The sequence below is a fragment of the Gorilla gorilla genome, chromosome 20 (genome assembly GCF_029281585.2).
Source record: "Gorilla gorilla gorilla isolate KB3781 chromosome 20, NHGRI_mGorGor1-v2.1_pri, whole genome shotgun sequence".
Lineage (NCBI taxonomy): Eukaryota > Metazoa > Chordata > Mammalia > Primates > Hominidae > Gorilla > Gorilla gorilla.
In genome coordinates, this window is record NC_073244.2 from 7,381,345 (window position 1) to 7,407,652 (window position 26,308).

The following is a 26,308-nucleotide window of genomic DNA, read 5'->3' on the forward strand; positions in this document are numbered from 1 at the left end:
CATGGTGGCGGGCACCTGTAATCCCAGCTCCTCGGGAGGCTGAGGCAGAAGAATCGCTTGAACCCTGAAGGCAGAGGTTGCAGTGAGCCAAGATCATGCCACTGAACTCCAACCTGGGTGACACAGTAAGACTCCATCTCCAAAAATAAATAAATAAATAAATAGGCTTGGTGCAGTGGCTCACAGCTGTTAATCCCAGCACTTTGGGAGGCTGAAGCAGGAGAATCGCTTGAACCCCGGAGGCGGAGGTTGCAGTGAGCCAAGAGCGTGCCACGGCACTCCAGCCTGGGCGATAGAGCAAGACTGTCTTTTAAAAAAGAATAAGTAAAATAAATTTCTGTTGTTTGAGCCATGCAAAATCTGTGGTATTTTGTTATGGCAGCCCTAGCAGACTGATATAATAGCTATTTCCATCAACACACTTATGTATGCAGACAGTATGTCTAGGATTTTTTTTTTTTTTTTTTGAGTCTCACTCTGTTGCCCAAGCTAGAGTGCAGTGGTGCAATGTCGGCTCAGAGATTGGCAAGAGCTGGAAAAAACTGGGCAGCTGTATCATGGAGTGTGACTTTGTACCATATTCTCTTTTTATACCTGTTCATTTTTATTTTTTCATTTTTTTTCTTTTTATCAGAGACAGGGGCCTCTTTGTTGCCCAGGTTAGTACTGAACTCCTGGTTCAAGTGATGCCCCTTCCTCAGCCTCCCAAAGTGTTGGGATTGTAGGCATGAGCCACCGCTCCCAGCCTGTTCATTTTTGTATCCCTAATGTGACAGTTTGAAATGTCTACCAATTCTGATATTCTTCCCTTCAAAACACAGAACCTCATTCTCCTCCCTCTGCACGTGGACTGGGCCTCGAGGGCTTGCTTCTGATAAACAGGCTGTGGCGGAAGTGATCACGTGAGACTTCTCAGGGTGGCTCATAGAAGCACTGTGGCTTTCTCCTTCCTCTCCCTTGGTTCACCTGCTCTGGGGAAGGCAGAGGCCATGCCATGAGGATGCTCAAGCAGCTTTGTGTAGGGGCCCCCACGGGAAGGAACTGCGGCTGTCACCGACAGCCACGTGAGGGCACTGGCTTGGAAGTGGCTCCAGCCCCAGTTGAGCCTTCCTCAGACAAAGTGGCCTTGGCTGATGTCTTAACTGCAACCTCATGAGAGACTCTGGGCCACAACCACCCAGATACATCACTCCCAAATCCCCAACTGACACAGACTGTGAGATAGTGAATGTTCGTTGCTTTAAGCCACTACGTGTGGGGCAACCTGTTAAGGCAGCAACGGATAAACATACTGCAAATATTACTTATGAAACATTTTAAATAAGCAGTTTCTGTCAGCCATTGGAAAACTCTCCTAGACTTGCAACATTCTGGAGCTGAAAGGACGCCTGGGTCACCTGTGCCACTCCAGCTACAGTCACAGTAACCAAGCCACCAGCATGATCAACATCCGGGCACGGAGCAGGTTTCAGTGAGGTTTAATGCAACGTGCATTAAAATATCCAAGCTGTTTTCAGAAACATAAGAAGCCTGAAGCTGAGCTGTGGATTTCCTCTCGTCCATCCTGAGGCTTGGGCTGCTCCAGATGCAGCAGGTGCTGAGGTGGGAGGAGCTGGCGCCACCAGGCACCTGGAGGGAGAGCAGACGAGGCAGGGTGAGTAGAAGTGTCCCTTCCAGGCTGGGTGCAGTGGCTCACGCCTCTAATCCCAGCACTTTGGGAGGCCCAGGCGGGCGCATCACCTGAGGTCAGGAGTTTGAGACCAGCCTGATCAACATGGAGAAACCCCGTCTCTACTAAAAATACAAAATTAGCCTGGTGTGGTGGCACACACCTGTAATCCCAGCTACTTGGGAGGCTGAGGCACAAGAATCGCTTGAACCCGGAAGGCAGAGGGTGCAGTGAGCTGAGATCGCGCCACCGTATTCCAGTCTGGCAATAGAGCGAGACTCCGTCTCAAAAAAAAAGAAAAAAAAAAAAGAAATGTCCCTTCCATATGAAGCTGGCTGCGGAAGTGGCCCAGGACAGCAGCCTGGCAGGAACACCAATGCAGCACAGGCCCCGGGCTCCACGCAGTAGGGAGGAACACAGACCGGAGCAGGGCTCTGAGGCCCAGGTTCAAACAGTGGCATGGCTTCAGGCCTCAGGCCAGCACCTGGAAAATGGGGGTGTAAGAGCACGGCCACGTGGGACTGTCATGTGGGCACTGGGCAGATGCCACAGGCACTGTGGTTAAGGGGGCAGCTGGCATGCTGGAGAAACACGTGGATGCGTCCAGGGCCTCACAGGCGCTTCCAAGAGCTCATGGGGTGTCCAGCCACCGTGGGCCAGCCTCCACCTTCCCCATCCGTCTGTAACGTGGGCCCCCACCCAGTTCAGGCTGGAGTGCCCACTGAGATGGAAGCAGGGTCTGCCTCGACGACTAACTGGGATTGTCCAGAGAGGGCAAGGCCCACGCCCCAATCACACAACCCAAGGCTGCGGGGCAGACAGTTCTGTGCCCGTGGGCCGGAGATGCCAGAAAGGGCACCCAGGGCCCCACTCTCGAATGCAGGCCTCTCCAGGGAGAGCAGTGAGGGCTGCCGCCCTGGCTCTGGGAGGCTGGAGAACCCACTCTTCGGCCACCATCCGGCCATCATGCAGTCCACCCACCGCAGCCCACTGAAACTTACCAGAGCAGTCTGTGAAGGGTTTGTGTAATTAATTATCCTTCTTAAACTTGCCATTGATGTAAGGTACCCAGTCCAGGATCAGCCGCCAATCGGTGGCCCACACCAGCCCCACGGCGCCCACGGCGCCCCATGTGTAGGCCGTCGGGATCCTGCCAGAGGAGGGGGGATGGTCAGGCCTGCTCTGGACGCTTTCTCCAAGACCCTCTCCTGCCCACCCCGGCCCCCTGTCCTGCACGGTGATGGCTGAGGTGCGGGCCGGGCACCTGTGCCCACCCAGTGCTGTGAGCCCTGAGGGCTGGCACCAGCAGCACAGGCCCTGCCCATGCTGCCGGCTCTCAGGAAGCCAGTAACTGCTCAAGGGGCTGCTGGGGTGGGAGTGGAGCTGGGGGGAGGCTGGGCCTGGGGCATGTGTAGGTGTTTGTAAGTTTGCAACCACCATGATGATGGGTCCGGTCTGCTGCAGTCTGCAGAAATTCATCCATCCCTGCCACAGCTGCAGGACTCAGGCAGGTGCCGCCATCACAGTCCCTGTTCCCAGGCGAGGACACCAAACAACAGACAGGGCGAGGCCCTCACCTGAGGCCACACAGCTGGCGAGGATCGAGGCCTCCGGTTCCAAGCTCACGCTCTTGCCCACCACGGCACGTGCTGTGAGAGCTCCCGAGTTGCCTGGGACCAGCAGATTCTAGGAAGGCCCAGCAGATTCTAGGAAGGCCCAGCAGATTCTAGGAAGGCCCAGCAGATTCTAGGAAGGCCCAGCAGATTCTAGGAAGGCCCAGCAGATTCTAGGAAGGCCCAGCAGATTCTAGGAAGGCCCAGCAAGCCCGCCTGCTGGCGTTTACGCCCTCGCACAGTATGAACTTGGGCACAGGCTTCTTTTTTTTTTTTTTTTTTTTTGAGATGGAGGCTCGCTCTGTTGCCCAGGCCTCTGGAGCGCAGTGGTGGGATCTCAGCTCATTGCAAGCTCCGCCTCCGGGGTTCACACCTTTCTCCTGCCTCACTCCCTCCTGAGTAGCTGGGACTACAGGCGCCCGTCACTGCGCCCGGCTAATTTTTTGCATTTTTAGTAGAGATGGGGTTTCACCGTGTTAGCCAGGATGGTCTCGATCTCCTGACCTCGTGATCCGCCCGCCTCGGCCTCCCAAAGTGCTGGGATTACAGGCGTGAGCCACCGCGCCCGGCCGGGCACAGGCTTCTAATGCGCAGAACGCAGCATGAGCAATGGGGCCTCACTGCCAAGGTCAAGTGACAAAAGACTGGCTTCAGGCACGGAGGCTCACAAGGGGAATCCCAGCACTTTGGGAGGTTGAGGCAGCAGGCTCACTTGAGCCTAGGAGTTTGAGACCAGCCTAGACAACAGAGTGAGACCCCATCTCTACACAAAATTTAAAAAAATTAGCTGGGTGTGGTGGCACATGCCAGTAGTCCCAGCTACTAGGAAAGCTGGGGCAGGAGGATCTCTTGAGCCCAGGAAGCAGAGGCTGCAGTGAACTGTGGCTACACCAACTGCCTTCCAGCCTGGGTAAATATGAGACCATATCTCAAAAAAATTAAAAAAGAAAAAGAGGCTGGGCGTGGTGGCTCACGCCTGTAATCCCAGCACTTTGAGAGGCTGAGGCAGGCAGATCACCTGAGGTCAGGAGTTCAAGACCAGCCTAGGAAACATGGTGAAACCCCGTCTCTACTAAAAATACAAAAATTAGCCAGGCATGGTGGTGGATGCCTGTAATCCCAGCTACTTGGGAGGCTGAGGCGGGAGAATGGCTTGAACCCAGGAGGTGGAGGTTGCAGTGAGCCAAGATTGCACCATTGCTCTCTAGTCTGGGTGACAAAGTGAGACTCCATCTCAAAAAAAAAAAAAAAAGAAAAGAAAAAGACTGGCTTCCATCCTGGGCACCTTTGCGCAACCTCTAGCTGCCTCTGGAGAAGCCAGCTGCCATGCTGTGAGATGCCCTATGAAGGGACCCATGTGGCAGAGAACTGACGGCAGCCTCCAGCTAAGAAGGAAATGAGGGCCGGGCATGGTGGCTCACGCCTGTAATCCCAGCACTTTGGGAGGGTGAGGTGGGCAGATCATGAGGTCAGGAGATAGGGACCATCCTGGCTAACATGGTGAAACCCCATTCTACTAAAAATATAAAAAATTAGCCAGGCGAGGTGGCAGGCGCCTGTAGTCCCAGCTACTTGGGAGGCTGAGGCAGGAGAATGGCATGAACCCAGGAGGCGGAGCTTGCAGTGAGCTTAGATCATGCCACTGCACTCCAGCCTGGCGACAGAGCGAGACACCGTCTCAAAAAAGAAAAAAAAAAAAAAAAAAAAGGAAGAAAGAAATGAATCCAGCCAACAACCCCGTGAGTGATCTTGGAAACGGATCTGCCTGGTCACACCCTCGGATGAGACTGCAGCCTCACAAGAGAGCCTGAGGAGTCGACTCAGTGCACCCACTGAAACTGTGAGAGAAGGAGTATTTGCTAGTTTAAGCGTCTAATTTTGGGAGACCATTTCTTATGCACACAGCACTAGATAACAATTGCAGGTCCCACTGCTGGCCAACAGAGGGCTGAAATTAAAATCCAATTCCGGGCGGGGTGCAGCGGTTCACACCTGTAATCCCAGCACTTCGGGAGGCCGAGGCGGGTGGATCACCTGAGGTCAGGAATTCTAGACCAGCCTGGCCAACATGGTGAAACCTCATCTCTACTAAAAATATAAAAACTAGCCCGGTGTGGTGGTGCGCACCTGTAGTCCCAGCTACTGGGGAGGCTGAGGCGGGAGAATCACTTGAACTCTGTAGGTGGAGGTTGCAGTGAGCCGAGATCGTGCCACTGCACTCTAGCTTGGGCGACGGTGAGACTCTGTCTCGGAAGAAAAAAAAAAATCCGATTCACCTCCCTGGATCACAGTGAATCACACAGCTGGGATGTTGGGGCGGTAGGGGGTGCTCCTCCTGGAAGCGGATGAAGAAACCCTGCCCACATTGCCCCAAGGGGCCTCACCAGAGACTCTCCAAGTGCAGGCCAGGTGCCCGCTCACCAGCTGGGGGCATGCACAGCTGCTCCTGAAACCTGGCTCGGAGGCAGATGCCACCAACAGGGCAGGAATCTTCGCACGTGTGTCTTGATGGCATTCTGGATAAGTTATTTATTTATTTATTTATTTATTTTGAGATAGAGTCTCGCTCTGTCACCCAGGCTGGAGTGCAATGACGCAATCTCAGCTCACGGCAACCCCCGCCTCCCAGGTTCAAGCGATTCTCCTGTCTCAGCCTCCCATGAAGCTGGGATTACAGGTGTCCACTACCACGCCCGACTAATTTTTGTATTTTTAGTAGAGACAGGGTTTCACCTTGTTGGCCAGGCTGTTCTCGAACTCCTGACCTCAAGGGATCCACCCACCTCAGCCTCTCAAGGTTCTGGGATTACAGGCGTGAGCCACTGCGCCCAGCCCTGGGTTATTAATCACCAGAGAAGCCTGCTCATAAATATGCCCAGTGGGCCGGCCTCCGCCTCTCCTATCATCCTGGTCACCCCATGTAGGACCCTGTGGATTTGGACAGTGTGGGAAGAGCCCACAAAACCTGATTTCCACTAGCCACTGAGGAAGGACGCACAGACCATGACCACACTGACCAACGACCTCGTCGCCACGACAACCCCTTCCTCAAAGCAAGCCCCAGCAGGGCCTAGAAGGGGTGTGGACTGCAGGGTCCCCAGCTGGTGAACTGTGGCCCTCTCAGTCCTGAGTCTGAGACTCTGAGACACAACCCCACAGTGCCTCCTGGGGATGAGACCTGCTCCCTAGCCTCCCAAAGCCACTGCCTGGTGGCACAGCCCTGCACGGCCCCTCGCACGCAGGTGTCTGCACCCCTTCCTCTCCCGCTTCATTATTTTAGGTCAGCCCCACACCACAGATCTCGTTTCTTTACCTTTCCTTGCCCACCAACCAGAATGTCCGCCCACAAGGGTTCGGTCTGTCGGCGTGTCCCTAACACATAGTAGGTGCTCAATAAATGTTGGGCTGGGTGCGGTGGCTCACGCCTGTAATCCCAGAACTTTGGGAGGCCGAGGCAGGTGGATCACGAGGTCAGAAGATCGAGACCATCCTGGCTAACACGGTGAAACCCCGTCTCCACTAAAAAATACAAAAAAAATTAGCCGGGCGTGGTGGCGGGCGCCTGTAGTCGCAGCTACTTGGGAGGCTGAGGCAGGAGAATGGCGTGAACCCGGGAGGCGGAGCTTGCAGTGAGCCGAGATTGCACCACTGCACTCCAGCCGGGGCGACAGAGCAAGACTCCGTCTCTAAATAAATAAATAAATAAATAAATAAATAAATAAATAAATGCTTGCTGTTGGATGAAAGCACAGATGACAGGTGGTCCCCGCTGTGACTGAACACAGAAGAAGCGGACCTGCTGCACCCGGGAGGGGCTGCATTGGCTACCATGGGCAGCTGGGTTCTCAGCTAGGAGCAGGCTTCCCCATCCCAGGCCTGAGTTACCCACGCTGTAAAACACCACCGGCACCATCACGTTCCACTTGAAGGTCCCAGTCAGCTCCACCGTGCAGACCCTGTCCCCGACCTGTCCCCCAGTCTGGGATGGAGGAAGTATGTTCTGGCTTCCGGACACACTGCCAATCATAAGCCTTTGCTTTGTTCTTTTTTAGAAACGGAGTTTCGCTCTTGTTGCCCAGGCTGGAATGCAATGGCACAATCACAGCTCACCACAACCTCCACCTCCCGGGTTTGAGCGATTCTCCTGCCTCACCCTCCCAAGTAGCTGGGATTACAGGCACGCGCCACCATGCTTGGCTAATTTTGTATTTTCAGTAGAGACGGGGTTTCTCCATGTTGGTCAGGTTGGGCTCGAACTCCTGACCTCGGGTGATTCGCCCACCTCGGCCTCCCAAAGTGTTGGGATTACAGGCGTGAGCCACTGTGCCCAGCAGCTCTAAATTTTTTTGTAGAGATAAGGTCTTACTGTGTTGCCCAGTCTGGTCTCAAATTCCCAGGCTCAAACGATCCTCCCACCTTAGCCTCCCCAGTAGCTGGGACTACAGACAGGTGCCACCATGCCCTGATAATTTTTTGTTTTGTAGAGATGGGGTTTCATTGTGTTGTCCAGGATGGTCTTGAACTCCCAGGCTCAAGTGATTCTCCTGCCTGGGCCTCCCAAAGCACTCGGATCACAGGCCGGAGCCACTGCACCCGTCTAAGACCTTGCTGCTTTTTTTTTCTTTTCTCTTTTTGGGACACAGTCTCATTCTGTCACCCAGGCTGGAGTGCAATGGCGCAATCTCAGCTCACTGCAACCTCCTCCTCCCGGGTTCAAGCGATTCTCCTTCCTCAGCCTCCCGAGTAGCTGGGATTAGAGGCACCCGCCACCACGCCTGGCTAATTTTTGCATTTTTAGTAGAGACGCGGGTTTCACCATGTTGGCCAGGCTGGTCTCGAACTCCTGACCTCAGGTGATCCACCTGCCTCGGCCTCACAAAGCGCTGGGATCACAGGCGGGAGCCACCGCACCCAGCCAGGCCTTGCTTCTTAGCACCCCACGTGGAAACACCAGACAACCCTACGGAGGCCACCCCCAGCCCGGCTTCTATGGGGGCCACCCCTATGCCGTCCGGCTGCCCACGTGGGCTGAGGCGCAGCTGAAGCTTTCACGCTCCTTGTTAAAAATCATAAAAACCAAAATAGTGGCAAAGGCCGAAGATGCCGCGAGTGCTGGGCTGGGGATCGGGACTCGGCACCTTCTGGGCGTTTCCGTCCAGGGAGTCACCATTCGGATCCCCCGGTAGAGATGGGGAAACTGAGGCTTGGAGCGGCCTAGCCGCGGAGCCGGGCATGCTGGGGTTTGGCCTTGGGTCCGTCACGTCCCGTTCACGCCGGGACGCGCCGCTCCGCCTCTCGGCCTCAGTTTCCCCCTCTGTCACCGGGCACAACAAGGGACCTGGGCCCGTCCCGGCCCCCGGAAACGCGCACAAATACGGAACGCAGCGGCGCGAGGCTGGGCCGAGGCGGGAGCGCGGATGGGGCCGCGGGTCGGCGTCCTCACCAGTTCTTGACCAGCTCCCGGTAGCGTGGGCCCAGGAACCGGGTCACCATCGCGGCGGAGTCGCACCCTCAGGATGACCCTGTCCAGCTGACCCGGCTACACTGCGCAGGCGCGGCCGCGGCGCGCACGCGCGCGGGGAGGACGGGGGGAAGGAAAAAAAAACATCATCCGCCACTGTGCGCGCAGACCCGGAAGCCACTTACAGTAACTTCCGGCGAGGGTTGGGCGACCGCGGAGAAGCGGTCCGGAGTGGGCGGGGCTAGGGCGGGGCTTTCTGGCCACGTGGTCTGGCGGCCGATTGTGCTCCTGGGCTCCGCGGGGCTACCTGCCAGTGATTTTGTGCGCCTAGTATGTGCCAGGACGTTATTTACAATGAAGGAAACTGAGGTCCAGCGGGGAAGGGTCTTGCTCAGAGTCACACAGAGGGGAAGAGCTGGGATTGGAGCCCGCTTTTGGAGGCGTCAGGCGTTGTTCCTGATTCGCTGTAGGACTTTGATCGAGCGGCAGTGCTTCCCTGAGCCTCAGCGTTGCCCGTTGCTTGGCGGCCCTGTCGGAAATCTCTTTGCAGGTTTCCGTTTGCGAGCCTGGGTTATTCCTCATTCCGGCAGCAGAGGGTGGCCTGGCTCCTTGCTCGGTGAACGTCTCTGGATGCTCTTAGCTGATGACAGGCAGGTCTTTCTGCCTCCTGCTTTCCACCGCACCAGGCTCGCTTGGGCTCGCCTTTCTCCAGTCCCTGCTTCCTCTGCTCTCCCACAAGCCGGCGCAGCACCGTACATACTCACTCAGCTCCCAGCTTCCAGCCTCCCCCCTGCACACCGGGCCGCTGTGGGCAGAAGGAAGAGGCGCATATTCCCAGACACCGCCATTGCACTTTTGTGCCTTTTCCCCCATATTCGAGAGTTGCCTCCCTCAGGAAGCCCTCCTGGACTGCCTGACCCACAGGCACCTTTACAGCATGAACGGAAAGGCCATAGCCTAGACGGGGCACTGGGCGTGATTTGTCTCTCGGGCGCCAGCATCACTTGCAGGCCTCGTGATAAGGAATGGACATCGTGGGTTCTTCTGCCCAGCCTGGCCTGTCCTCCTGGGGTCAGCCCCTCAGTACTCTCCAAGCCTGCAGCTCTCTGGGGACTGCGGGTGGTAACCCATCCCTATCCCTGGTTAAGGACTCAGGGTGGGAGCCGGAAATAGGTTTTGGACACCACAGTCTGGGCACTGTTTTTCTTTTTTTTTTCCTTTTTTTTTTTTGAGACGGAGTCTCGCTCTGTGGCCCAGGCTGGAGTGCAATGACACGATCTCGGCTCACTGCAACCTCCGCTTCCTGGGTTCAAGCTTCTCCTGCCTCAGCCTCCCAAGTAGCTGGGACTACAGGCGTGAGCCACCACACCTGGCTAGTTTTTGTATTTTTAGTAGAGATGGGGTTTGGCCATGTTGGCCAGGCTTGTCTTGAACTCCTGACCTCAAGTGATCCGCCTCCCAAAGTGCTGGGATTACAGGTATGAGCTACCGGGCCCGGCCCTGGGCATTGTTTGTAGAACTTTCCAGTTGCCTTGGGGTTTTTGAGCTTGGGATCAGAGAGCACCTGAATAAGACTCTTCCCATTGGTGGAAACTTAAAAAAGTGGGATGCAGGGGCTGACACAGAGACTATTAAGAGAAAGGACAGGAACACAAGGGCTGCTGGAATGTCAGCCCAGAGTTTCCAGATGCCACAATGTAAGAGTTCACCAGGGGCCGGGCGCGGTGGCTCACGCCTATAATCCCAGCACTTTGGGAGGTTGAGGCGGGCAGATCACCTGAGATTGGGAGTTCGAGACCAGCGTGACCAACATGGAGAAACCCCATCTCTACTAAAAATACAAAATTAGCCGGACATGGTGACGGATGCCTGTAATTCCAGCTACTCGGGAGGCTGAGGCAGGAAAATTGCTTGAAAACCAGAGGTTGCGGTGAACCGAGATCACGCCATTGCACTGCAGCCTGGGCAACAAGAGTGAAACTCCGTCTCAAAACAAACAAACAAAAAAAAGAGTTCATCAGAGACAGTGACATAAACAAGAGCTGAGAGATGGAAAGAGATTTGTAATGACGCCTGGATCCAGCTGTGCCTGAAGCCATTCAACATGACATAGAACTTCCTTTTTGTTTCTTGAGCCGGTTTTTGTTATTTTGTTGGACCATCTGGATGTCCCCTCCACCCCTTTTTTTTTTTTTTTTTTGAAACGGAGTCTTGCTCTGTTGCCCAGGCTGCAGGCTGGAGTGCAGTGGCATATTCTTGGCTCACTGCAAGCTCCTCCTCCGCCTCCCAGGTTCACGCCATTCTCCTGCCTCAGCCTACCGAGTAGCTGGGACTACAGGTGCCCGCCACCACGCCTGGCTAATTTTTTGTATTTTTAGTAGAGACGGGGTTTCACCGTGTTAGCCAGGATGGTCTCGATCTCCTGACCTCATGATCCGCCCGCCTTGGCCTCCCAAAGTGCTGAGATTACAGGCATGAGCCACTGCACCCAGCCCACCCTTTTTTTTGATAGGTTCTGGCTCTGTTGCCCAGGCTGGAGTGCAGTGGTGCAATCACAGTTCACTGCCACCTCAAGCGATCCTCCCACCTGAACCTCCTAAGTAGCTGGGACTACAAGTGTGTGTCACCAGGTACAACCAATTTAATTTTAATTTTTTGAGACAGTCTCGCTCTGTCGCCCAGGCTAGAGTGCAGTGGTGCAATCTCAGCTCACTGCAATCCCTGCCTCCTGGGTACAAGCTATTCTCCTGCCTCAGCCTCCCAAAAATAGCTGGGATTACAGGCATGCGCCACCATGCCCGGCTAATTTTTGTATTTTTAGTAGAGATGGGATTTCGCCATGTTGGCCAGGCCGGTCTCGAACTCCTGACCTCAAGTGATCCACCCGCCACAGCCTCCCAATGTGCTGGGATGACAGGCGTTAGCCACCGCGCCCGGCCAATGTATATTTTAAAAGTTGTTTTCCAGCATGAATTTAGAGGCCAGCTGGGTAGAGTGGTGGACAGGGCTCCCCTCAGCACCTTCTGTCAACTCCTGGCCACTCTCTTTCCCTTAAAAATTATACACATGGGGTCTCACTGTGTTGCCCAGGATGGACTGGAACTCCTGGCCTCAGGCGATCCTCCCGTCTCAGCCACCTGAAGTGCTGGGATTACAGGCATGAGTCACTGTGCTGAGCCTTCTCCTCCCTAAGGCACTTGTGCGCCAAAGGGCTCTCTCCTGGGGGCCACCCCCCGTCAAGTGGCCAGGAAGGCACTCCTTCCACCCCAACCCCATAGGAGCAGGGCAGTCCAGCTGTGTCCTCGCAGAGATGCAGCGGCCAAGTCCCTGGGCACAGCAGCAGATGCCAGTGGGCACTTTTGGGATGAGCAGCGCCCCCACAGGTCCTGCCACACCCCTTCCCCCCGAGAGCCCTGTCCGTGGGTTCCGTGGGCACCCGGTTGTGGAGGAAGTCACAGATGCCGCACTAAGGAGTGTGGGGTTGATGCTGCCAGCAACGGAGCCGTGGAAGGTTTCAGAGGAGCAGTGACAGGCTCAGACTTCGAGCCGACTTCGGAGCAGGAAGGGGCAGTGAAGTGGGTTCCAACAGCCCGGGCGGGACGTTGGGAGATGGGGAGCCCTCCCAGATGGGGGCTGGGAGGACCGCAGGTCCTGGATGGTTCCTACACGCCCAAGTGCAGCCCCCAGGGAGCTGCTTTTCCCCGGGAGCCAATCCTGCTTCCAGGTGGCCTGGAGCCCTGAATACATATGCAGGTTCCCAGCCGCCCTGGGAGCTATGGGCTCCTCAGAGTGAGGAGTCGCTCGAGGAAGCCCAGTGCACAGGGCGGACCACGGTCCTTGCTGCACCCGAGGTGAACGTCAGGGGCCCCCCACTTCCCTTCCTAAACATGTGACACCAGAAAGAACCCGGGGACTGCAGAGCATCGTTATAAAATGTCACGTTTATTGCTACAGTGCTGTTATATACAGGACAGGTCTCTGAATCCACTTCAAAGAGGATCGTTTAAAAGTCCCAATCATCCAGCCAGCTGTGTTGACACGTATAAAATTATTTTCTTTAAAAAAATTTTTTTTGAAAACCATCTTGAGGCACTCAGATCACACCCCCCACCCCCCTATAATTGTGGTTCCCAGAAACTGCTGTTTCTTCCTCCTCGTGCTGGGTGAATCTCGTTTGAATTCTATGCAGAACGCACAGTTCCAGAGGCTATGGGGCCACTGCCCACCCAGACCTAGGGGCAGGGCCAGGAGCAAAACAAGAGGGAGAGGCAAGTTCCCTTAAGAGATCAAACCCCCAGGGCGCAGGGGAAGCCACCGAGAAGGGAGAGGCAGCCGGACAGCCCCTCCCCTCCGCCTGGCCTGGACTGGGGGCAGATTCCAGGCATGGAGCTGGCCTTGCGGTTTCCCTTGCATCTGCCATGGGGCCCAGGCTCCCAAGCCAGTCTGGGGAGGGGAGTCAGGCAGTCCAGGATCTCCTGGGGGTAATGGTGGGAGTCTCAGGGGTGGCACGGGGGGAGACACCTGACCTGCAGCTGGGGTGAGCACAGCCAGCCCAGGGGTCCACAAGGCCTCAATGCAGGGAGGGGCATGAAGGGCACATGAAGGCCCCCAGCTAGCCGGGCCCACACCTGGGTGCCACAGTGACCACTGCCCTAGTTCGTGTGGAACTGGATGGGATCCCAGGGTAGGAGACTTGCAGTTTTAAACCCAAGAGTCCCCAGCCAGCTGGGAAGAGCTGGTTACCCTCATGGCAAAAGACCAGAAAAGGAGACCTGGAGAGAGACCTGGGTGCTGGGACACGGGACACAGATGGGCCCGAGAGGCCACCCTGCTGGTTCTGCAGCAGGGTCGGACGCACAGCCCAAGCCCTTCGTGGGGCTCAGACCAGCACAGTCCCCCGGCTCCAGCCACTCTTGCCCTTGGACCCCACAGAGGGAGGGCAGCAGGTGTGGCCTCAGGCCCAGGAATGCCCCCCAGTGTTGGGGGAGGCTGGCCAGGCCCCTGGCATCCTGTCTATGTCACGATGGCCCTCTGGTGTAATGGGGACATGGTGGGGTGGGGTGGGAGGTGTCCTGTGCTGGCTCCTGAGCAGCATCCCCTCAGCCAGAGTTCAGAGCATTAGCCTGGGTCCCTGGGGCAAAGGAGTGAAGGACAGGGTGTCCAGGAGGTCCCCAGCACCGGGCTCCACGGTGTGGTTCCCATGCCAGGGGTCATTGGTCCCAACAAAATGCCCCATTTCAGAGAGCTGTGCAGGTTCCAAGGGAGAGCAGCTTAGGGGTGCCTGGGGAGGGCGTCGTGTGGGGTAGCGCTGGGGGCCACAGCTGCTTGGCAGAGTCACCTGGGATGGTCAGAGCCACCTTGCTGACGTCCCCTCCCCCAAGCCCAGGTCAGTCCCCTTCCTGAGGGGAGAGGATGTGGCAGGGAAGCCCCAAGGTGCCTTCATCAGGGAACGCCCACGCATCACTTTCCACATGACAAAACCAAGAGAACCCCCAACATCAAAAAAACAAAAGACCCGCCGCCTGTCCCCGTTCTGTCTGTGTGCAGTGGCTTCTGGGGGGGGGGTGGGGGGGCGGCGGGGGGGCTCAGGTTTACACGGGGTCTTTTTAATACAACGTTTAATCATCTGGTTGATCAAGAAATGCAATGCTCAGTCTAGGAACAGCAGCAGAAATAGTGAGAGACACGGGACTTTCATACAAAAAAATTTGTTGCTTACAAAACATATGCAAAAAAAGCTTAAAAAAACCAGAGACCAAAAAGGCAGCATCCTTGCTAATTTTCATCTACATTAAGAAAAAAAAAAATCTTGTAACTAATGTTCTTTTTATTTTCCTTAAAAAAAATATTTCGCTTAGGCACAATTTGCTGGTGGCTTTAGAAGAATAAGCCAGGTTTCCACAGCATCCCCCTTGAGTGATATGTTTCCATTTCTCCGCTTTTTATAGTTAAGGCATTTTTTTCTTCTCTGACAAAGTGTATGTTTTGTTGCTTGCTTTCAGGTTTTGTTTACTGGAAAAAAAAAAAAATGCTCCTGTCAGCCCAGGCAACAGGGCCAAGACGCAGTTTCAGGATCCATGGGACAGGTCACAGGGTGACACGGTGGCTGAGATTCGGGGACAGGGGGAGCGAGGCCAGTGAGTGGTAGGCCAGGGCCCCAGGGAGCTCCTGGACCCAGCGTCACCTTGGCCGCCCCCATCACTCCGAACCTTGTCAGGTTGGTGTTGGCTCGATGCTGACAACAGGTGTGTGAGGTGTGGACGTGGATGAAGCCCGGAGTGGCCGTTCTGGGGCCAGAGCACAGGGCTGAGAGCGGGTGGCTCGTCCCACGGAGGCATACCTTTCACATGTGCCCGGCGGGGTTGTGGGCTTCGCTCAGGCCTGGGTGGGGAGCTGAAAGCACCATCTGGGGGTCTCCAACCACACCCGACACCTTTTCTTCTTCTCGCCGTTTCAAACAGGCTGCTTTGGGATTCAGGTTCCGCTCTGGAGGGAGGGGGGAGAGCTCTGTGGGAGACGGTCCCAGGGAGGAGGAAGATGTGAGGTGGGAGTGGGGGATAGGATGTCAGGGAGGAGGGGGTGGGGGCAGAGCCCCATCGCGTGTGGCCTCCTGTATTTCCGGCTCTCACCTCCTTCCTTGAGAAGGCTGGGGGGATGGGGTGGAGGCTTGTAAAGAAGAGAGTGGGTATCAGGGGGTGTCTGGGGAACGTCACTGGGTCTGAGTCCAGCCACAAAGACAGACATGGACAGAGTCCGGGGGCAGCAAGCACAGGAGGGCCCCAGCATCTGCACCTGGGTGTGGGGAAGGGAGAGGGTGCTGGGGCAGCCCTGGCCGGGGAGCCTACCTCGCACCTGCTGCTCCAGCCCCAGGATGACCTGCACGGCCTGCTGCAGGATGAGCAGCTTGGTCTGCGCTTTGTCCGACTTGAGGTGCATCTGGCACATGCGCCCCAGCTCCCGGAAGGCCTCGTTAATATCCCGCACGCGCACCCGCTCCCGCGCGTTATTGGCCATGCGCCTCTCCCGGTCCCTCAGGTCTTTCTCCTCCAGGGACAGCGCCTCCTCCGTACTGCTGGGTCACAGCACCGAGGCCTCTGTTAGTGATGCGCCAAGGCTGGGTGGGAGGGCAGGGCTGGGTTGTGGAGAGGGTATCCAGCTACTTGTGTTTGTGCTGGTGTGGGCAGCAGTGCGGGTACACGGCTGGTGTTGGTGGGCACAGCAGTGTGGGCAGCAGTGCAGGTACACGGCTGGTGTGGGTGTGGGCAGCAGTGCGGGTACACGGCTTACGTTGGTGGGCACAGCAGCGTGGGTACACGGCTGGTGGTGTGGGCAGCAGTGTGGGTACACGGCTGGTGTGGGCAGCAGTGCGGGTACACGGCTTACGTTGGGCACAGCAGTGTGGGTACATGGCTGGTGTTGGTGTGGACAGCAGTGCAGTTACACAGCTGGTGTCACGCACTGCAGTGCAGGTACACGGCTGGTGTCGGGCACAGCAATGCAGGTACATGGCTGGTGTTGGTGTGGACAGCAGTGGGGGTACACGGCTGGTGTTGGTGTGGGCAGCAGTGGGGGTACACGGCTGGTGGTGGTGTGGGCAGCAGTACGGGCCCACATGCTGATGTACGTGTTGTCACATGCATGAAAATGTGCTTCTCTGTGCACGCGGCGAATGTGCTCCCTGGAATGCAGCAGAGCCCCATGGTGGGGCGCCTGTGTGTGTACGCGACTGGCTGCCCAGGGGCAAGTGCCCTCAGACTCAGCTCTAGGGGAGGCTGTGGATGTGGTCACACCCAGGAAGACCCAAGGTCTGACTGTTCCCAGACGTTTCTGTGGAGGGAGGTGGGGCCCTGCTACCCCGTCTGGGAGCCCACAGGGTAACTGCTTCTCCCTTGACCCTGCTAACTCTGTGGGCCCCAGGGCAGGGCTGGGGGCAGGGGAGGCCCAGTGCCTGCTCCTCTCTTTGTTCTTCCCTCCCAAGATGATGACTTTCCCTGCTCAGAGCAGCCACTTGCGGGGTGATGGAGAGCTAGGCCTGGCCAGACCCACTGTGGACAGAGGAGGCCTTGAAGACACGGGCTCAGCAGGCAAATGCCTGGGCTACTCCAAAAACCCGGGACTGGGGAGTCAAGGACTCAGTCAGGGCTCACATGGAGCAAACCAGCTCCCATCCCCCGAGACCCCCACACCCTGGGGAGGAGCCTCAGAAATGCACCCGTCCCCTACAGTGAACTCCAGCTGCCCCAAGATGAGCCCTCCCTGTAGCACCTGCCCCTGGCTGGGAAGGCCGGCTCCCTAGGCCTCCGGGAACCCCGTTGTCACTGCCACCGTGAATGGTCGCAGTAAGAGCTCTGAGGTTCCAAGAGCCTGTTCTGTGACAGGCCCAAGGCTGAGACCCCTCTCCAGCCGAGCAGCATGCAGCTGGCGAGTGGGCACTGTCGCTGCTGCCGCAGGGGTGCGGGTCCCGGCCCAGGCCTCTGTGCTGGATGGCCCTGCACGGGTGACCTCGCTCTGTTCCCTGGCTTCCTACTTGGTAGAATGGATGCCAGTCCCCATCAGGGCACCCACTGCTCTAGGTTGTGGTGAAGATGAAATGGGTGAAGGTCTGGCCCAGTACCCAGCATGCCTGGTGCCCTGTCTTAGTCTCTAGGGGGCTGCCTAACCCACTTGCCTGCCCACCCTGCCTTAGGGGCCTGAGGGAATCCCTCCAGGTAGCGGGGGCGGCCCCTGGAGCCCAGGACAAGCGCACAGACCAAACTGACAGGACCAGGGGCTGCGTGCCCCCGGGTCTGGTTTCTTCCCGCAAGCCCTGACGGGGGGGCTCTGGGGGAGGAAACGCCCTGAGGCTGCAGCCCAGCCGCTCCCGGTGCTCGGGCAGCAAGTGCGAGGTGAGGAGGGGCTGCCACGGGAAGCAGAGGGACGGACGGGCGGGATGGAGGGGAGGGCAGAAGGCAGACAGCAGAGAGGCGGGCTTTGGGGGCGCGAGGCGTGCCGCACACGGCTGCAGAGACTCGGAAACCTTAGAGCTGAGGGGACAGCGCGTGGGCCGGGCCGGGGCTGTGGCTCCGGTCCCAGCAACAGTGCTGCAGGAGAGAAAGGGTTAACGGGGTGCAGGCGAGGAAAGGAAGGAGTTAAGGAAGCAGCTGCCAGCGGGGGGAAGGAATCAGCTCACATCTGGGGGTGGGGACAGGGTCTGTCTGTATCCTTCCTCCCCCTGGCCCTGGGAAATGGGGGTGATAGGAAGTTTCCCTATCACCTTCAGATAGGGAAACTGAGTCAGAGGCAGGGGATGGGCTCATGTGGCCTTGCGTGGCATCTGCTTGACGGGAAGGGGCCAGGGTGGTCTGCACACCAGCTCCTGTCTCTGGGATCGGGGACACTGGCCTCTGTGAGCTGGGTTCTGGGCTTCCCAAGAAAGGAGGACCAGGGCGAGTGGGAGCCCTTGGAGCTGGGAGATGCAGTTCTGAGCCACAGAGCCCAGGCCTGAAGGACTAGGGGTCCAGAAAGAGTCCAGTCCTCCCACTGTGGAGGGGATGCTGAGGCAGGCAGGGAGAAGGGCTGGCAGTCAGGAGTGGACAGTCATGGCAATGCGGTCAGGGGGGTGAAGGGCACAGTCACTGCAAGGAGGCAACTGCTGCAGAGGGAGGGCTGGCTCCAGGAAGGCGGGCGGGGAAGGAGAGCAAGGGCAGGAACACGAGGGAGGGTGGCGCTGCGGGGACGCTGGTGGCCCGCGCCCCCACTGACCTCGCACTTGCTGCTCCAAGTTCAGGATGACCGAGACAGCCTGGTGCAGGATGAGCAGTTTGGTCTGGGGCTTCTCGCTGTTGAGGTGCAGTTGGCACATGCGCCCCAGCTCCTTAAAGGCCTCGTTGATGTCCCGGACCCGCAGCCGCTCCCGGGCGTTATTGGCCACCCGGCGCTCCTTCTCCCGCTCGGCCTTCTGCTCTGGGGGGAGAAGGTCGTCCTCGTCCTCGTCTGGGCTACGGGGAGGGCGCCGGGAGGGGGCCAGAGGGAGACAGTGAGGTTGGGGGAAGAGCGTGGGGCCCGCCGACGGCCTCCCAGTGTGGGTGCGGTGTGCGTGTGGCCTGTGCACATGTGCGTCCTGATGGGGTGGGGGTGTGGAGGGCCGAGGGGTGGGTTGGCACCTGGTCCGGGCCCGGGGGGCCTTCAGCTCCTTCTTCTCCTCCTCCGAGTGGTCAGCCGCTGACGTGTTCTCCTCGTCCTCTTTCTCCTCCCGCTTGATCTCGCCGGCGGCCGCTGTGGCACCTGCTCGCCCTAGCCCTGCAACAGGCCTGGGGTCAGGGGCCTGCGTCGGCCTCCAGGGCCAACTGACATATCTCTTTGTGCTCCTGTGGTGAGGGGCTTGGGCTTTCCTGGAAAAACCAGGTCTTGGCCAAAAATAAAAACAAAAAACCAACAACCAGAACTGGATCCCTACCTCACGCCATGTGTAGCTAACCAATGCCAGACAGATTAAGGACCACAAGATGAAAGGGAAAGTTTTACCACCTTTGGAACAAAGTGTGTAGAAATTCTGCAGCAACTCAATGGCAGTAATCTACTAAGACGCTAAAAGAACACTCTTCTTTTTTGGGGAAAGTAAACTGTTTCAATCATTAACTTAAAAATATGGAACACTTCAGATGGGCACAGTGGCTCACACCAGCTCACACCTGTAATGCCAGCATTTTGGGAGGCCGAGGTGGGTGGATCACGAGGTCAGGAGATCAAGACCATCCTGGCTAACATGGTGAAATCCCATCTCTACTAAAAATACAAAAAATTAGCCAGCTGTGGTGGCGGGTACCTGTAATCCCAGCTACTTGGGAGGCTGAGGCAGGAGAATCACTTGAACCCAGGAGGCGGAGGTTGCAGTGAGCCAAGATTGCGCCACTGTACTCCAGCCTGGGTGACAAAGCGAGAGTCCGTCTCAAAAAAAAAAGAATAAAACTTTGGAACACTTCAGGAGTGTCCACGTCACCCTTGTGCAGATGCTATGCTAATCTTTATCATTCTCATTTTAGTCCAAGAGCTGTCCAAGCAAGTGCTCAAAGAGCTGCTTTTGAAAGAACACAGGCCGGGCACCGTGGCTGACTCACACCTGTGATCCCAGCACTTTGGGAGGCTGAGGTGGGAGGATCACTTGAGGCCAGGGGGTCATGGCTACAGTGAGCTGTGATCATGCCCCTGCACTCTGTGTGACAGGGTGAGACCCTGTCTCAAAACAAAACAAGTAAAAAAGAAAAAACAAAAATCAGTAAGCTGGACTATATCAGAATTGAGAGTTCCTGATCAGCAAAGATACCAGGAAAAGAAAAGCATTTGCCAAAGAATAGAAGACACCCACCATAGATGTAGCCAACCAGGAGGTGATCTCCCACAATCAATGGGAAAGGACAAAAAGAAAGCAACTCAGTAGAAAAATAAGCAAGGTATCCAAAAAGGCATCTCACAGACAAGGAAACCACATGGCCAGAAACTCGTGGAAGTCCACTTCAGCGCATCAAGAGATGAAGGAAATGCAAATTAGGGTGGCTTTGTGCTACCCTTTCATACCCAGTCAGCTAGCAAAGTTGAGGGACCTGAACAGTCAAAATCTTGCCTGTGAGAGGGCAGCTTGGCTGCTTTGGAAAATAATTCATCAGCCTTTCCTCTGAATTGACAACAGGTGTATCACACCGTTGATCAGCAGGTTGGCAGGAAAGCATGACGTTGGAATGACCTAGAGCCCCACGCCCAGGCCAGAGCCAACGGCACACTCACAATGGGACCCCAGCCGCTCACACCACACATGTACCCCACACACAACATGAGCCAGCAAACCAGGGTGTAAAGAACACGCTAGTGGGACGCTGTGTTCATGAAGCTCAAGAACAATAATTGCAAAACATGTGGCTTAAGGGTACACAGCTGCCCCAAATGAATGCGGCCACTCTGCGTTCAGCAGGGCCTGGGCCACCCCCAAAACCCGGGCTCGGGGAGTCCAGGAATCAGTCAGGGCTCATACGGAGCAAACCAGCTGCCATCCCCCGAGACCCCCGTACCCTGAGGGGGAGCCTCAGAAATGCACCCACTCCCCACAGTGAACTCTGCTGCAATCGGCCAACGCCAGCCACCAGGACCAGCCCAGGCCTCAGCACACGAAGTGAATGACAGGAAGGAAACAGAGGGGAGCCTACGGGTGAAAGACTAAGCTTGGGGCTGCCCCTGGAAACTGCTGACCTGTGGGGTGGGGCCGTCCTGGGCACTGCAGGGTGCTGAGCAGCATCCCTGGCCCCCACCCACTCCATGCCAGGAGCACCCCTCAGCCCTGACAACTGCAGATGTCCCCAGACATCACCCAGTGTCCCCTGGGGGCAGAGCCGCTGCGGTGAGATGCCCTGGCCTAGGGGTGATAGAATCAAGGTACTTGGAAAGGCTGCCTGGAAAGCAGGCAGGATTCCTGGGCTGGTGGAAGGGCCAGGGCCAGGACAGGGCCCACAATTACCCCGCCTTCTCCTGGGCCTCTCATGGGTGTCTGAGACACTCGACAATCCCCAGGCCCAGGTCCAGATTTGTCCCCAACCTGTTCGTCTGTCCCCTTCCTTACGGAGTTCCCAGCCCCAGTGTCACCCACAGCTCGGGCCAGAAATCCCAGAGCCACCCTGCCTTCTCTCACCCTCAAGTCCTGTCCATCACAAATCTTGTGGGCCCCGCCTTCAGGAGATGCAGGGCCCACCCACTGCTCACCCCTCCAAGGCCCCTGGACCAGCCCTGTGGCCTCTGCCTTGGTCTCCCGGTGCCACTCACAGTCTGTCCTCCAAGCAGCCACCAGAGGGTATCTGTGAGCACCTGCGTCAGGTCCCATCCCTCCTCAGCCCTCCACGGCTGCCACCTCTCTCATGGCCAAATCCCAAGTCCTCCCCGCAGCCCACAAGGCCCCACATGACCTGAACCCTCCCCCTTCCCTCTCTCCCTCTCCTCACTCTGCTCCAACCCCACGGGTCTCCTGGCTGTTCCTCCCAGGTGCAGTCCAGCCCCAGGGCCTTTGCCTGGGCTGCGCCCTCTGCCTGAAACCCTCCTCCTCCAGGTACTTGCCTACTCTTGCCTCCTCCCAGATGCTGCCCAAACATCACCTTGTGGCCTCACGGGCCACCATCTTCAAAGCCATACAAAACCCCCAACCCACCGCAGCCACTTCGTTCCTTCTCCCTGGCACCTGTACTGTGCAGCGAGCTCCTGGTCTGTCTCCCCTGAGGCAGAGGCATCCTGCTGCACCCCTCGCCCCCGTTCCCCAGTGCTGAGCGCTGCCAGGCACACAGCGTCTGGGAGCAGGCAAATGAAGAGGCAGCCCAGAGCCGTCCACCTCACATGCCCAGGGCCAATGCTGGCCCCGCCGGTCTTACCCACCCTCCTGAAGTTGCTGACTGGGGCGCCCATGTCACCAGGTGCCCCCACGGTGACCGCACCTGCCCTGAGCTCCCACCCTGACCCCCACCACTACAGTGCCTCAGTTTCCCCAACTGGAACCAGGAGTCGGACAGTCCCAAGCTCAAGGGCTTACCACTGTAGGAGTCGGGAGGCCGAGACAGGTCAGGGAGGGTGCCTGGCTGGCTGGGGAGGGCCGCGTGGTTGTGCATGAGGCTGGTGCTGCCTGCGAGGCCGTCCTCGGGGTGGCTGCCTCCAACCTGCAGGCGTGGGGAGACGGGTGCATCAGGGGGAGCCGGGTCCCCGCCCACTGCCCAGCCCCACCCTTGCCCAGCGCTCACCAGGCCTGCGTGCCGCCCGCCCAGCGACATGGGGCCAGTGAAACCCGAGGCCAGCGCCCCGTGGCCAGGCAGCAGCGTGTGCATGTCGCCGGCTGTGCCCACGGCGTGGCTGCGGAGCACATGGATGGCCTCGTCCAGGTGGTCTTCTATCTTACTCTGCTGCAGGGTGGGGGGATGGGTGGTGAGGGGCCCAAGCCGAGGGACCCCACAGGCCCCCATTCATGTCCCTTCCGCATGCAAGTGGCCGGTGGTCCCATTTTCCCCTTCCCCAAGAAGCTGCGTATGCCAGGGATATGGCGTCCGGGAGCACACACAAAATGTGTGTGCCTTGGTGGCCACGAGGCCTCAATAACACCTTGGGGCTTATTTACGAGAAACTAACTAAAAGGTTTCTCCTTCTCAAGGAGCATCTGTCCTGCAAATTCTGTCGGGGAAGGGTGGGGTGGGGCAGGGTGGGCACTCACCAGGCCGTGGAGACCCCCGTCGTAGCTGGGCGATAAGGCACCGGGGGCTCCTGCTCGAGGCCACTGTGACGTCCCTGGAAGGGAGTGGGGACGTGAATGGGGTGCAAGGGGCAGGGTGTGAGCATGGCCTCATGCCCATGGCGAGGGATTCATGAACCACCCCGCCTGTCCAGCCTCCGGTGATGCCCACGATGGCCATTCTGGGGCACCCCACACTGATGCAAAGCTGCTCAGCCCCGCCAGGCAGGGACGCTGGGTGCCCAGTGGGTACTGCCATTCCCATCTCTGAGCCTCAGTTTCCCCATCTACAAAATCCAACTCCCCACTGAGAGGATAAAGTGGCTCGGCAGCACACAGTAGGGGGCTCCTCCCCATGCTGCCCCACCCTGGCTGACCCACTCTGGGCTCCAGCAGCAGGCAAGGAAGTGGCAAGCTCCAGGTGGGACCAGACAGGCCGAGGTGAAGTGAGGGTTCCTGGCGCTTCCCATGGGGCAGAGATGAGGACTCATGGGTGTTTTTAAACACCCAGACCTTCTGGAAACCTCCAGTTCTCACTCCCCCTCCTCCTGTACCTGCCCCCCACCCCCTGCCGATAAGCAAGCACGTCCTCACAGGGATAGGAGGGTCTGCCCTCCCATGCCAGAGCACCGCACATGGTAAACAGTCAGTACCTAATAAATACCCAGTGGGTGAGCAAATGGCAACACGCACACATTCTAGAGTCCAGGCCACAGCCCTGGCGCTGCTGGCCCCATTGGACCTGGGAGCTGCTAGGCACGCCAGTGTCCCCTCATGTTCACGCAGTGTGAACTGCCAGGTCCTGCCTCCTGGCTTTGCCTGTGCTGTGACCTAACCTGGACGCCACCTCCCAGCCCTCCCTCACTGCCTGGTTATGTGCTATAGCCTTGGAGGGCTGGCTTGGAGGCTGCCTCCACCAGGCAGCTTTCCTGGATTGCCCAGCGGAACACAAGCCCATGGGGGACTCCCTTCCACTGTCGGTTCCTGACCAGCGATGCCACGGGCCCTTGGGGGCCATCTGCTCCCTCCCACCTGCCTGCCTATCCCAGCAAGGTGCAGGCACCAGAACCAGCCTCCCCTCCCCCGCAAAACCTTCACAGACCTCACCCTCCCCTCCCCCCAAACCCTCACAGACCTCAGCCTCCCCTCCCCCCAAAACCCTCACAGACCTGCCAGGCCCTGGGGGGAGCCCACGGGGGTGGAAGGGCTGGACGAGAAGTTATTGCTTGAGTGATCCGGGGAGTAGATCTGCGAGGAGGACCAGGAGAGATGGGCGGTCAGGGGCCGGCCTCTCAGGTCACTTGCCTGGCCACCCCCCATGCCCCACGCCTCACCGAGGCCAGTGCTTTGCCGAGGGCATCCCCGGAGCTGCCAGCTGTGGTCCCTCGGGAGCCTGTGGGTGAAGAGAGGTGAGGCCCATGCAACCCGGCCTGGGTGCCGCCGCCGACGGCAAGCTCTCTTGCGTTCTGCCGTCCTGCACAGACACTGCTGCGCCGGGGAGAGCAGCCTGACTTGGGTCCGGTTTCTGTCTGACCCCCTGAAACCGGCCTCTGCAGGGGTTGAGGCACTGTGGACAGGCTGCTGGCAGGGGACCCTATGTGGGTGAGTCCCTCTCTGGGCCTGGGTGGGTGAGTCCCTCTCTGACCCTGGGTGGGTGAGTCCCCCTCTGGGCCTGGGTGGGTGAGTCCCCCTCTGACCCTGGGTGGGTGAGTCCCCCTCTGGGCCTGGGTGGGTGAGTCCCTCTCTGGGCCTGGGTGGGTAAGTCCCTCTCTGGGCCTGGGTGGGTGAGTCCCTCTCTGGGCCTGGGTGGGTGAGTCCCTCTCTGACCCTGGGTGGGTGAGTCCCTCTCTGGGCCTGGGTGGGTGAGTCCCTCTCTGGGCCTGGGTGGGTGAGTCCCTCTCTGAGCCTGGGTGACTGAGTCCCTCTCTGGGCCTGGGTGGGTGAGTCCCTCTCTGACCCTGGGTGACTGAGTCCCTCTCTGGGCCTGGGTGACTGAGTCCCTCTCTGGGCCTGGGTGACTGAGTCCCTCTCTGGGCCTGGGTGACTGAGTCCCTCTCTGGGCCTGGGTGGGTGAGTCCCTCTCTGACCCTGGGTGACTGAGTCCCTCTCTGACCCTGGGTGGGTGAGTCCCTCTCTGGGCCTGGGTGGGTGAGTCCCTCTCTGAGCCTGGGTGACTGAGTCCTTCTCTGGGCCTGGGTGGGTGAGTCCCTCTCTGAGCCTGGGTGACTGAGTCCCTCTCTGACCCTGGGTGACTGAGTCCCTCTCTGGGCCTGGGTGGGTGAGTCCCTCTCTGACCCTGGGTGACTGAGTCCCTCTCTGGGCCTGGGTGACTGAGTCCCTCTCTGGGCCTGGGTGGGTGAGTCCCTCTCTGGGCCTGGGTGACTGAGTCCCTCTCTGGGCCTGGGTGGGTGAGTCCCTCTCTGACCCTGGGTGGGTGAGTCCCTCTCTGACCCTGGGTGGGTGAGTCCCTCTCTGGGCCTGGGTGGGTGAGTCCCTCTCTGAGCCTGGGTGACTGAGTCCTTCTCTGGGCCTGGGTGGGTGAGTCCCTCTCTGAGCCTGGGTGACTGAGTCCCTCTCTGACCCTGGGTGACTGAGTCCCTCTCTGGGCCTGGGTGGGTGAGTCCCTCTCTGACCCTGGGTGGGTGAGTCCCTCTCTGACCCTGGGTGGGTGAGTCCCTCTCTGAGCCTCTTTCCCAGCTGTAAGGCGGGAAAGCCGCTCCTCAAAGATCTATTTCCACACATCCCAAGCCCAACGCACGTGGCAGGCCCTGCAGACAGCGGACGATGAGAACTGACAACAACCCGCTCTCAGGGCCAGCAGACGCGCCTGCGCCTCCCATGGAGTCCTCGCCGCCCGGCACTGAGCCCACCCAGACCCTGCCTGGAGCCCAGTGTCCCCTCGGAGAGGCCGCATCCCAGGGAGGGGCCGTACCCAGGAGGCTGTCGGCCCCGCTGACAGGCGGCGTGTGGCTGGAGACGCCGCCGTACGTGGCTCCGGGGGCTGAGGAGAAGGAGGATGCGGATGGGAGCCCACCGTTCACCTCTGCTCCATGCAGCTGGTAGCCCTGGGGGGTCAGGCAGGAAGAGGGTGGGTTAGATGAGGCACTGCCACCCTCCACCCAGCCCCTGCCTCCTGCCCTGGGTCCTACCATGCGCTCGTGCTGGTGCAGGCCACCAAACGTGCTGCTGCTTCCACTGCTGCCCACGGGGCCGCTACCGGGCGGGAGGGGCAGCGGGGATGAGCCCCCACCCAGCATGGGCCCGAAGCCCGCCTGGCCCGGGGGACTCCAGAGCTCGGCTGAGGGGTGCAGGCTGCCATCTGTGGAGGGGAGCTGGTA

At 58.5% G+C, this 26,308-nt stretch overlaps 2 protein-coding genes and 1 non-coding gene across 17 annotated transcripts in view; all 3 read right to left on the reverse strand.

Annotated features, from left to right (window-relative positions):
- Window positions 1-1,462: 1,462 nt before the first annotated feature.
- Window positions 1,463-8,931, reverse strand: UQCR11 (ubiquinol-cytochrome c reductase, complex III subunit XI). The gene is made up of 3 exons (XM_004059659.3): window positions 8,726-8,931; window positions 2,671-2,819; window positions 1,463-1,629 (listed from the first exon to the last, which is right to left on the reverse strand). The coding sequence occupies exons 1-2, from the start codon at window positions 8,773-8,775 to the stop codon at window positions 2,699-2,701; spliced, it is 171 nt and encodes a 56-aa protein (XP_004059707.1). The 5' UTR covers window positions 8,776-8,931; the 3' UTR covers window positions 1,463-1,629; window positions 2,671-2,698.
- Window positions 8,932-12,665: 3,734 nt separating this feature from the next.
- TCF3 (transcription factor 3) overlaps window positions 12,666-26,308 on the reverse strand; it is a 43,729-nt gene continuing 30,086 nt past the window's right edge. For 3 of the 15 annotated variants that reach the window (XM_055371130.2, XM_055371125.2, XM_055371126.2), the window contains 11 exons: window positions 26,120-26,289; window positions 25,903-26,035; window positions 24,305-24,363; window positions 24,140-24,218; window positions 22,953-23,026; window positions 22,489-22,647; window positions 22,284-22,407; window positions 18,886-19,021; window positions 15,589-15,815; window positions 15,084-15,229; window positions 12,666-14,755 (listed from right to left, as the gene is read on the reverse strand). In XM_055371130.2, coding sequence (XP_055227105.1) covers window positions 15,087-15,229; window positions 15,589-15,815; window positions 18,886-19,021; window positions 22,284-22,407; window positions 22,489-22,647; window positions 22,953-23,026; window positions 24,140-24,218; window positions 24,305-24,363; window positions 25,903-26,035; window positions 26,120-26,289 — 1,304 coding nt within the window. In that variant the 3' untranslated portion in view covers window positions 12,666-14,755; window positions 15,084-15,086. Of the gene's footprint in view, window positions 15,230-15,588; window positions 15,816-18,484; window positions 19,022-22,283; window positions 22,408-22,488; window positions 22,648-22,952; window positions 23,027-24,139; window positions 24,219-24,304; window positions 24,364-25,902; window positions 26,036-26,119; window positions 26,290-26,308 lie in introns of those variants that run through there. The other 12 variants (XM_055371129.2, XM_055371122.2, XM_055371123.2 and 9 more) reach the window with 8 other exon arrangements.
- On the reverse strand, window positions 19,687-19,790 carry LOC115933078 (U6 spliceosomal RNA). The gene has a single exon (XR_004069103.1). It is a non-coding gene; the product is annotated as a U6 spliceosomal RNA (small nuclear RNA).